Raw genomic sequence first — 12731 nt, forward strand, 5'->3', positions numbered from 1 at the left:
AGAGCCTTAGACATAGGTTTATTTGTATGTCACTCTTGGTTTTAAATATACAGAAGTATTTTAATCAACTATCATGAGAATTAATTTTACTTAAATGTATACCTACACAACAGTTATTGTGTTGCAGTTTTGGTATGTACACATGCATAGCCACAACTGAATGATTCATTCTAGTATGTTTATTTGCATAATTAAAAATAATCTTTTAAATACATAAGTTAGTATGTTGCAGCAGAGATCATTTCATAGGACTACTGTGTTACTTCAAGTGGAAGATCAAGGTCGAATGCCATATGTGATCTTGTACTCTCTAAGACTGATACGCTTCTTCAAGCTAATGAAGGCTGAGACCTCTTGTGTCTTCTCTTCCATGCCAGGCTCTGAATTTCATTAATTTAAAAAAATAAAATAAAAAATCTCCTGTGTGTGTGGTCAGGTTACCAGAGAATGGGAAGCACGCAAGTGCTCATATCTCTGGGAACTTATGTTTGTAAATCTAACTGGTGTCCAGAAAAAGCTATGAAAGATTTTTATGTTGAATTGAACCTAGATGAGGTGGTGTCAAGGATTGTGTTTTATATTGAGCAATATCTACTTCCATGAGTTGTCCTCCAAGGAACATTTTTCAGCTTTCCATTTGGTCTTGGGTAGGAGTAGGCTGAGTGTGAGAGGGTGCTTATAAACCACTGGTAACATTGGCTAGACAAAGGAGTATAATTATCAGTTCAGTTGGGTAAACAATTTAAGGCCATCATTCAGGAAAACGTCCCTATTCAGGAAAGTACCTTAAGCATGTGCTTCAGTCCCAGTGAAGTCAGTAGGCTGCTAATGAATGGTCTTAAGTAAAATTTGAAGGTGTCCTGAATTGGGACTGGATTAGGAAATTGATAGGCTCAATAGCATGTCTGTGTGGAATTAGTGCTATTTTCAATATTGAAGTAAAATACATCTTGATCCTGGGAGGCTATTTATGGTTGAGGGATGAAATGTTGTAATGTTTCCATCCCCAGTTACATCTGATATGCTCTTAGGGTTGTTCCAAAGACCATTACTAAAATTGTTTTGTTCTGCTTACAGGCGGGGGTTGTGTAAACTGTGGAATGGTTTGGATGATACCGCTATCATGGTGGTATAGGTTGATACAATAGGGTAGAAAAGTCTGGGACAATGTTCTTTTTAAGGGGGTTTTCCTCTAACTCTGCTCATTAGGGACATAAGCTGTTTTTAACTAGTACTTCAGCAGTTATTATTTTCTGGTCTGGGGTGAGTGGATATCTAGGTACATTATTATTTATTTAACCAGGTCTAAATATGCACTCTTACTAATTTAGGGTCCGAACCAAAGCACACTGAAAGCAATTTAAAGGGTCACTTTGAATTCAGTGAGCTTTGAATCAGGCCCTTTAGATCGTGCCAAAGTGCCTGTTAATCAGATGCTTGGCATTCAAGTTGCTTTCTAACTTCTCAGAACTCACCAGTCATCTGTAACCACAGGAATCTTATAATTGTCTTACTATTAATTTAGTTTATTTTGTAAATTGTTTTAACTAGATGTTATAACAACTGTAAACCCTTTAGAATCTATCTAGCTATGTATCTTTTAATCAAGTGATGCTATTGTGAGTTTCTGAGATGCTGCCAGGTGTGAATGGCATCACAATTCAAATGGCGTTTAAACAATTTTTAGCTCTAAATAACCTTGTATTTGCTTTTCATGCACTTACCTTTACTCTGAATCTAGGTTTACGGTTTTCAATTAAGAGTTGTGAGCTGTGCTTATTTCATGCAGCAACTTTCAAGGTCTCTGTATAGTTGTTAATGACTTGGAAGCTTATAAATAATTGAAATTGACACGACACTTCTAAGCGAAACTCACAATTTCATGTTTTTTCTAGGATAAAACACAGAGGACTGTAATTGAGTTGACGTTGCTTTTCTTTCATTACACATAACTAAAATGTACATTTAGCTATCTAAATATAAAAGCTGACTTAAATATATGTGATTTCAGTATTTTAAACACACCTATGCTATTTCACCTTCCGACTGCTCATAATTCCGTTAATTATTAGTTATTTATTTTATGTGGATATAGCCCCAGTCATAAGGGCTATGAGCCAGATCCACAGCTGACATATATTGTCATAACTCCACTGCCTTCAATTGACCTACAATAACTTAGAACAACTCAGGATCTGACCTGGAGGCTATAGTGTACTGCTGACTAAAGTTCCTTTCAAAACCAGATCTTGCAATAGATAAGCTAGGGAAATACCAGGAAGAGGCAGTGGGGAAATTCCGATATTATATAAACCTGTAACTATGAGTTATATAAAAAATAAATATACTCTAAAAATTTACAAGAGGCAGAAATCATATTCACTGTCATAAAATTTGTCTTTGATACTGAGATCAGATAGTTTTATTGTAAATTGGTTTAACTGGTTGTCTTATCAAGGCAAGATATCAAGTATTTGTATTCATAATAGGCTAAATCTAAGGTTTGAACTAAAGTTAACTTTTTACAGTCAGAAAATATTTTTCTTTTTTTAACTGTATAGTAAAATTTTCTCTATTAAAATGATTAAATGTTTATAGAATGTTTTGAAGACAAAGTATTTTAAGTGAATATTTATTACAGATTTGATTTAAAAATATTTTAAGATGTTGCCCTAACTAGTCTAGTAAGAATTTAACTTGAAAAAAGTTGTTTTTAATTATCTAACAGACACACACAGAGCAGTCATGGATTCTGAACTTGTAAACAGAATTAGAGACAAGATCTGTTTTAAAAAGAGTTAAAATAGTTTAACAATGGAAACCGAGTTCTGAGTCTTGCCAGTCTTTATGATGAAACAATTGCATTTTTCTAAACTTTACAAATATTTCTCTCTCCTATTACTGTACAAAAACTCACAAATACAAATGGAGAAGATGGCTATACAGTGAAACTGACAATACACAAAGTGTTGTCAAATGCAAAGAGTAAGCAAGCTGGAAAATTAGAAATATTTTTCCTCTAATCTTTTAGTTATATAATTTTGGTTTCTTATGGTAGTGTGGAAAGTTTTCAGACAAGAATGTCTTTTTGAGTTGACAATATCACTTTAACGTTAAATATGTTTGTAACTTTTAATGTATGTTTATGTAATTCAGTATTATCCTTTTCAGTCTAATATGAAATCTGAACTTACTCAGATATGCAGGTGTGCATGCACAAGAGCTGGTTATACAAGTTAGCACAGATACTTGGTCACCCATGCACGGTTTAATTCTTTGTGTAGATCAGTGGTTCTCAACCAGGGATACGCGTACCCCTGGGGGTACGCAGAAGTCTTCCAGGGGGTAGATCAGCTCATCTAGATATTTGCCTAGTTTTCCCACAGGCTACATAAAAAGCACTAGCCAAGTCAGTACAAACTAAAATTTCATATTGCTCTATATACTATACATTGAAATGTAAGTACAATATTTATATTTCAGTTGTTTCATTTTTACCATACAATTATAAAATAAGAAAGTAAGCAATTTTTCAGTAATAGTATGTTGTGGCACTTTTGTATTTTTATGTCTGATTTTGTAAGCAAGTAGTTTTTAAGTGAGGTAAAATTTGGGGTACACAAGACTTCTGAAAGGGATACAGTAGTCTGGAAAGGTTGAGAACCACTGGTGTAGATTATGCACTAAACTCCCATGACAAGCCATAATTGCAAAAATCCATTTAGCAACTACAAGTATTCATATTCAGACTTCAAGGGCATCTTTGTTATGCTAGTCAGTAAAACGACAGAATGACAGAAATCTAGGGTTGGAAGGGACCTTGAGAGGTGATCAAGTCCAGCAGCCCCCTGTGCTGAGTCAGGACCAAATAAACCTAGACTGTCCTTGACAGATGTTTGTCCAACCTGTTCTTAAAAACCTCCAATGATGATTATTCCACAACGTCCATTGGAAGCCTATTCCAGAGCTTAACTAATCTTATAGTAAGAAAGTTTTTCCTAATATCTAACCTAAATCTCCCTTGCTGCATATTAAGCCAATTACTTCTCCAACCTTTCATGGATATGGAGAACAATAGATCACAATCCTCTTTAAACAAGCCCCTGACATATTTGAAGTCTGTTATCAGCTCCCTGCTTAGTTGTCTTTTCTCAAGACTTAACATGCTCTGGTTTTTTAACCTTTCCTCAGAGGTCAGGTTTTCTAAACCTTTAATCATTTCTGTTGCTCTCCTTTGGACTCTCTTCAGTTTGTCCACCTCTTTCCTAAAGTGTGGTGGACAGAATTGGAGGCCTCAGGAGTGCCGAGTAAGTGGGAGAATTACCTCCCATGTCTCATATACGACACTCCTGTTAATATTCACACCAGAATGATATTAGGCTTTTTTGCAGTTACATCATATTGTTGACTCATATTCAATTTGTGATCCACTATAACCTCCAGATCCTTTTCAGCAGTACTACCACCTAGCCAGTTATTCTCCATTTTGTAGTTGTCCATTTAATTTTTCCTTCCTACCTATAGTTCTTGTCTTTATTAAATTTCATCTTGTTGATTTCAGACCAGTGCTTTAATTTGTCAAGGTCATTTTGAATTCCAATCCTGCCCTCCAACATGCTTGTGACCCCTCCCAGCTTGGTGTCATCTGCGTATTTTCTAAACATACACTCCACTCCATTATCCAAGTAATTACTGAAAATATTGAATAGTATATGACCCAGGACTGATCCCCTGTGGGGCCGCACTAGATACATACTCTGTTTGACAATGGTAACTACTCTTTGAGTATGGTCTTTAAACCAGTTGTGCATCCATCTTATAGTAATTTCATCTAGACCATATTTCTCTAGTACATTGTAAATCTAAAGTGACATTATTTCATGAGAACCTACTGTCTTTTTTTTACAAACAATTTTACTTACCCAAACTTTTCATGTTATGTTTGCACATATTAGGGTTGATAATTACCTACTTTTATTTTGACTTTCTGCCTAATTATTGATTATATTAATTCAAAACTCTACCTGGATTAGCAAAAATGTCTGTTAATTTCTCCCAAAAACACACCCTGTAGATGTAGTGGGTTAAATTCTTGCCCCAGTGCAGTCAATGGTGGCTCTCCAATGTGTGCTTATAGCATATTTATCATAATTTCTGCTTTTTCCTTTTAGGTTTATTATATTATGCTGGTCATGGCTATGAAAACTATGGGAATAGTTTCATGGTTCCAATTGATGCTCCAAATCCCTATCGTTCTGCAAACTGTCTGTGTGTACAAAATATACTCAAATTGATGCAGGAAAAAGAGACTGGGCTCAATGTGTTTTTACTGGATATGTGTAGAAAAAGGTAGGATTTCTAGTCTTGAAATGCTTACTTTGCATTAATCAGTTTCTTTTTCATGGGAAGGTGAAGAAGATTAGGGCGACCACAGATCTTATTGCTTTCAGGCATAAAGTGTGAAATGCTCTTCTTTAGTTTAACTTTCCCACAGCAACAACAAATTAACAGTGGAGAAAGGAGGAACCTACTTAAAAAAAAAAAACCAAAAAAACAAACAAAAACCAGCCAACCGAAAAAAAACAAACAAAAAACAAAAACACCCCAAATAACCAACTGCCTTCAGGGAATAGGGAGAAGCTAGAACCACATGTTATTCCTGGGGAAATTTTGTGCCAAAAAAATTAAAAATTCTGCACGCAATATTTTAAAATTCTGCATATTTTTTTGTCAAAATAACACAATATAATCATGCCAGTTTCAATTATTTTGGTTGTTGGGTGTGGATGGGAGAAGTATGGAACATTTTTATGTGGGGGGAGGGGGAGATTGTTAGGTAGGTGGAGAGCTTGCCTATGCAGACCCTGTCTGACCCCTAGCCTCTCCCAGTCAATCAGGCACATGTGTCCCTGCACTCCCATAACCCGTCCTCATGTGTCCTTTCATCTCCCCTCAGCAACTCCCCCACCCCCTTGCTGCCCTGCACTCCTACTCCCATTCAGCCTCCCCCCAGCCCTTCTGAATCCTAGTCTGTGTGATTCTTCCCTCCCCCCCCCAGCAGCCCCATATGTCCCACTGTCCATCCTCCCCATATCCTGGGCCTCCTCACCTGGCCCTAGGAACAGAGCACTGTGAGGAATGCAGCCTCTCCTCCTCCCTATCCGTGGCTGGCTGCTCTGGCCCATGAGCTGGCTGCTCTCTCTTCAGACTCTGGTGAGTGAAAGGTGTAAATGCAGTGCCTCTCCGACAGAATGTATTTTCTGCAGAGAAAAAAAAAAGGTGTGGTACATGAATTCTGCATGAGCTCAGTGGCGCAGAATTTTTCCTGGAGTAACATGTTGGACTTTGTGCTATGAATGTTTTTGTAAATACTAGTCGTAGGTGGATGGAGGTTGGTGAGAATTTCTAGCTTCAGTGGGTTCTGAGAGATCTTAGAGCCTGTTACAAAGCCTATTGAAGTGATTGGGAATCTTTGAATTGACTTAATTGGGGTTTGGATCAGGCCCCATGTGAAAACATGAAGGTGGTAATTCAGCTTACTCTGTATTTTTGGATAGGGATACAACCTATCCGCTCAACAGGTAAAAGAGAAATGTACTAAAGCATCAGACTAGCTAGATAAAACTAAGAATAAGAGTTTTAAGTCAGCAGAGATTGCTGCTGCCTGCTGTATCATAAGAATGCTCTGAGTTGGCTGGAAGATCTTGCGTTAAGGGCCATTTCAGTTAATATGTAGAAACCTTTGATAATATAGAACTGATGCAAAGTTCTTTATTTCTGACATTTTTTAAGACAAATAGATTTTTGTTGACTCCTTGTATGCCAGTGATACTGGATGATGCTTTCTCTTGCCTCCTGAAAAACAGTTCTTTGAGTAGTATCTGCATGGGTGCTCCATTTCAGGTGCACTAGCATCCCTGCACCTGGGATCAGAGATCTTCAGAAGCAGTGCCTGTTGGGCCGCATATGCACTCCTCTCCATCTCACTCCCTAAGCGACATTTATATAGCGCTGTGCGGTCCAACCATCCTCATTTCCTTTTTAACCGACCTTAGTCTGGGACGGAATCTCTAGCAGAGCCCTTCATAGCGGTCATTAGTGCCTTTAGAAATAGCATTTTTCCATTCTAAGTAGAAAGTTAGTAGTCGCTTTCTCCCCTTATTTTTCTTCTCCCTAAAAAAAAAATAATTTTTTTTTTATTCTTCCCTCTCCATTACTTCTTAGCTTAGTATAGGTTCCTGTTCTCTCCCCTACAGGGAAGTTCTCCCTACTCGGGGTTATGCCCAGCTCCCCCAGATATAAGAGATGCCTCTCCTGCCACAAGGCTGTCCCCCTGAGCATGGATACTTGCAGTGCATTCGTTGTTTGGGAGGTGGGCACATACCACAGAAGTGCACCCACTGTCTCAAATTGAAAACGGCCCACGAAGTGAAACTAAAGTTGATCATGACGGAAAGCTCAATACCTTTCCTGCACAGCAGTCTCCATCAGCACCTTCATCTACTTCCCCACACTCACTGTGCGCTGCTAGAGAAACTCTACAGTCTCTTGTCAGGATGACAAGAAACAGAAGCTGAGCTCACCCATTAAGGAACCACCTCCAAAAAAGGCATCTCTAGCAAGGAGGGTGGCCTACACATCTTTTGGAGTGAGTCCTGGGTCGTTTGATTGCCTTAGTACCTCCAGTACTGGCATTATTGATAGGTCCAAGGATCCTAAGAGGGCAGGACTGCATAAAGAGGTACCATCACATGAAACTGATAAAGACAGATTAAAAAAAAATCTTAGTCGGTACTGACTACCTCAATTAAACACACAGCTCCAAGTGCCTCAGCACTGATGAAGTCTTCAATGTCATCTACTGGTTACATGGCACACTGCACTTTGAACTTGGCACCGTCGGCATTAACAACATCTGCACCCAGGCCTAGTCTTTCTATAGCACTGATGCACTCACAACAACAGGGTGCCGATCATGATCATGCTGGTACCATCAGAGGTCAGGTTCCCAAAGAGACCTCATCGTTTTGGAAACCCCGGATTCACCGTTCCTCCGTACCGAGCTGCCAATAATACATGTCTCTCCTGCAGAGATGGAAATACCACCACATTTTCTCTCACCACCTAGAACTGCCCCCCCTTCTCCAGTGAGGAGGATGATTATTTGGTTACACCATGCACCCCCCACATCTTATAGAGGGACTGCACAATGGGAATCCTATATGCACCCTTGATATCAGAATACCAGAACCGAAACAGGTGCTTGGTACTGGCACCTGGGGATGCCACTCCCTATGCCTGTTCCCCTGCACTGGCCCTGTAGGGACCCGTGGGCGGCATGTAGGCAACACTTCCCTCAACTGCCCACTGATGGGCTGACACAGACACTATCCTTCCTCATTGGTCTGCAGGCCCCCCAACCCAGAGGTAGAACCTTTCAAGAACATGAGGAAGAACTGGAGGAAGAAGTTACACCACCAGCCAACATCTCCTCATCCTCCCCAGATGAAGCAATCATGCCACTACCCCCTATGTCTGTGGATGATTTTAAGCAATTTCAAGAATTCTTTCACACAATAGCAGACTCTCTACAGATCCCAAAGGAAGTTTGAGAACAGCAACATAAATTACTCAACATATTGCAGACTTCCACCTCAGTAAAAATTGTGCTCCTGATCAATGAGGCCTTATTAGACCTACGCAAGGTGAGTGGGCAGATCTCTGCATCTATACCACCTATCTTCAAGTGAGTGGACAAGAAATACTGTGTCCCCGCAAAAGACATGGAATTCTTTTTCTCCCACCCTACTCCAAATACCCATGTCATCAATGTAGTCAATGAGAAGGAGAGACAATATTATTCCAGGACAACCCCATATGACAAAAAATGGAAGCGGTTAGACTTCTTTGGCTGCAAGGCATACTCATCAGTCACGCTACAGTTTAGGATCACTAACTACGAGGCGCACATAGCTAAATATAATCACATAAACTACTCCAAATGCAATTATTTTATTCAACATATCCCAGAAGATGAGAATGAGCAGTTCCAGGCACTCGTAATTGAAGGTAACTACTGGCATGTATAGCGCTGCAGTCCTTGGATGCTGCCAACAGCGGCCTGATCCATAGTGACAGATTTAATCACAAGGTTCCATCAATGAATTTTTTGACCTGTGGGCTTCATTATTGCAACATTTTGATATCTGGAAATGAAAACACATACTCTTAAAATGTTTCAGCTCATATGTGATCTATCTGCTAAGTATTACATAGTCACAAGGTACAGGCTTCATGGCTACATCTATCAGGATTCCCCTAAGAAGTACAGACCATGGTGGAGATCTCCTGTTTGAAGGCTCCAAGCTCTTTGTTGAGCATATTGACAAGTCCCTTCATTCACTGAAGGACTCAAAGGCTCCCTCGGCATTTATACACCAGTGCCAAAAAGGAGACAAAGGTGATAACAACCTAACCCGAGATCTCGACCTCCATCTTTCGGCTCCCAACGGCAATATGATCTGCAATGGAGGCATCAGAGGCCCCCTCCTGAACATAGGCAGATCTTAACGTAGCCAGCTGCACCTCCTCCATCCATCTCAAAACAACAGTTTTGAAGATTTGGTCAAGGCCCTGAGATGTGTCCCCTTGGATCAGGTGCTGCAACAAACAACAGTACTCCATCAGTTCGGTGATCATCTGAACCTGTTCTGCCCTACGTGGCAGACAATCACTTCCAACAAGTGGGTGTTGGAAATTATCGACAAAGGATATTTGATCCCATTCATAGCCTGCCGCCCTGGTCTCTATTCAGGGATCAGTCTCACGAACACTTCCTATGAGAAGAAATAAGCCACCTTCTGCGACTGGGTGCTGTAGAGCAGTCCCACACCAACACAGAAAGAAGGGCTTTTATTCTAACTACTTCATAATCCAAAAGAAAAATGGTGGATGGAAATCTATCCTCGATTTGAGGCAACTCAAGAAGTTCGTGAAACTACAACGGTTCAAGATGTCACATTACCAACAATAATCCCAGCACTGGAACAGGGGGACTGGCTCTCGGCCCTTGACCTCCAAGACACACACTTCCACATCTTTATACACCCTTGATGCAAGAGATTCCTCAGATTTGTCCTGGGAACAGACCATTATCAATACAGGGTAGTATCCTTTGGCCTTTCCACAGCACCCAGAGTTTTCACCAAAGTCCTAGCAGTGGTGGCAGCACACTGCTGTAAACAAGGAGATCACTTAGATCACTGCCTAAAACAGGCTTCATCCCAAGGTGTTGCGCTCAAAGCCAAAGGAAGGACAATGAACCTTTTCTCAAGTCTGGGTCTTGAAATAAACACACAATTCAATACTGACACCAGTACAACAACTGGTATTTATTGGATCACTGTTAGACATAATAGAGGCCAAAGCCTTGTTACCAACCTACAGATTTTTGACAATAGTCAGCCAAATTTCCAACATACGAACCAGTCCACAGAACTCCACCAGAATTTGTCTGCAAGTGCTTGGTCATGTGGCAACAACCACATTCATGGTAAAACATGCCAGATTTCGTATGTGCTGCCTTCAGGGATGTATTCGAACAGTTTACATGCCACACAGACACAGCCTCAACAAATCTCTTGATACCACTTGAGATCAAGGACTCATTAGACAGGAGGACAAAACCCCAGAATGTCTGCAGGTGAGTTCCCTTCCTCCAACCACCACCATCCTTGGTATTGATGACCAACGTCTCCCTCCTTGGTAGGGGAGCACATCTACAGAACTACACAGTACAGGGCAAGTCGTTCCCATCAGAGTCCCCGTTGCACATCAACCTTCTAGAATTACAGGCAGTCCGCAACACGTCTCCACTTTCTATCGGTAATTAGTAACAAAGACATAAGAGTAATGACTGACAACATCGCCTATATGTTTTATATCAGCGGACAAGGTGGAGCAAAGTCTCAATTTCTGTGTATCGAAGCCCTAAAACTGTGGAACTGGTGAATCCAGCATGGCATCAATATCTCTGCTGCATACCTATCTGGTCACCAGAATACTACGGCAGACTCACTGAACAGGAAGTTCTCACAAGAACACAAGTGGGAGAGAGACAGCTATCCTACAAATAACATTCAACCACTGGAGATTCCCAAACATAGATCTATTCACCACACCCAAAACCACCAAATGTCCATGATTTTGCTCAAGAGAGGGTCTGAGTCATCAATCCCTGGGGGATGCCTCCTTTATCACATGGAATGCACCTCTCCTTTATGTCTTTCCACCCTTTCCCCTACTATTCAAGGTGCTGCAGAAGATAAAAGTAGACTGAGTCAGAGTCATACCAATAGCTCGAATGTAGCCCCAGCAGATATGGTATCCTTACCTCTTGCGCATGGTGGTTTGTCCCCCAATAACCCTAGAGTTGACTCCACACCTCCTTTCTCAGGATCCAGGCCAAATTCTTCACCCGAATCTGGAATTTCTCCATCTGAAGGCATGGCTTCTTCATGATTCCAGGCTCCTGAGATGACTTGTTTGGATGAGATAAAGGAGATCCTTTTAAGTAGTAGGCATTTGACCACCTACCATGCTTAGCTACACTAATGGAAAAGATTCCAGACTTGGTGCTACACCAAACATGTTTCAGCTCTGAATACTCTCTTACCACTCCTTCTGGACTACATCCTAGAACTCAAGAGTTCAGGACACTCTTCAAGCTCCATTCGTGTACACTTGACTGCCATTACTGCATTCCATTCTAAGATAGAAGACCATTTGGTATTTACCAACCCAATAACAAAATGATTCCTTAAGGGCCTACAAAACCTATGCCTTTGTTGAGATGGGGTGACCAAAAGTGTATGCAGTATACCATGGATTTATGTAGCGACTTTATGATATTTTCTGTCTTATTTATCCCTTTTATAATGGTTTCTAACATTCTTTTGGCTTTTTTTTTTGACTGCCACTGCACATTGGGACAATGTTTTTTCAGAGAACTATCCACGATGACTCAGAGATCATTTAACAACGCTTCCTCAAAACTCATCCCCAAGCACCTCTCCTTTACCTACACTACATTGATGACATTTTCATCATCTGGACCCCTGGGAAAGAGTCCCTCGAAGAATTCCACTGGAATTTCAATAATTTCCACCCCACTATTAACCACAGAAGAAATCCACTTCCTGGACACTACAATACAAATAAATGATGGTCACATTAATACCACCCTATACCAAAAACCAACTGACCGCAATACATATCTTCATGCCTCCAGCTTCCACCCTGGACACATTACACGATTCATTGTCTACAGCCAAGCCTTAAGATACAACCGGATTTGCTCCAATCCCTCAGACAGAGACAAACACCTACAGGATCTCCATAAAACATTCTTAAAACTACAATACTCACCTGGAGAGGTGAAGAAACACATTGACGGAGCCAGACAGGTACCCAGAAATCACCTACTACAGGACAGACCCAACAAAGAAAACAACAGAACACCACTGGCCATCACCTACAGTCCCCAGTTAAAATCTCTCCAACACATCATTAAGGATCTACAACCTATCCTAGCAGATGATCCGTCACTCACTCAAGCTGCGGGAGGCAGACCTATCCTGGCTTACAGACAGCCCCCCAACCTGAAGCAAATACTCACTAGCAACCGTACACCATACAAGAAGACCAACCCAGGAACCTACCCCTGCAACAAA

The 12731-nt window shown here is 40.6% G+C and overlaps 1 protein-coding gene across 1 annotated transcript in view; it reads left to right on the plus strand.

The window, feature by feature from the left end:
- The window catches only part of MALT1 (MALT1 paracaspase), a 72734-nt gene that overhangs the window by 44484 nt on the left and 15519 nt on the right, over positions 1 to 12731 (plus strand). Inside the window, exon 11 of the mRNA XM_067545465.1 lies at positions 5172 to 5349. Coding sequence (XP_067401566.1) covers positions 5172 to 5349 — 178 coding nt within the window. The remainder of the gene's footprint in view (positions 1 to 5171; positions 5350 to 12731) is intronic.

The sequence above is a fragment of the Emydura macquarii genome, unplaced genomic scaffold (assembly GCF_026122565.2).
Source record: "Emydura macquarii macquarii isolate MOO-44397 ecotype Brisbane River unplaced genomic scaffold, CSIRO-AGI_Emac_v2 contig_1045, whole genome shotgun sequence".
NCBI lineage: Eukaryota > Metazoa > Chordata > Testudines > Chelidae > Emydura > Emydura macquarii.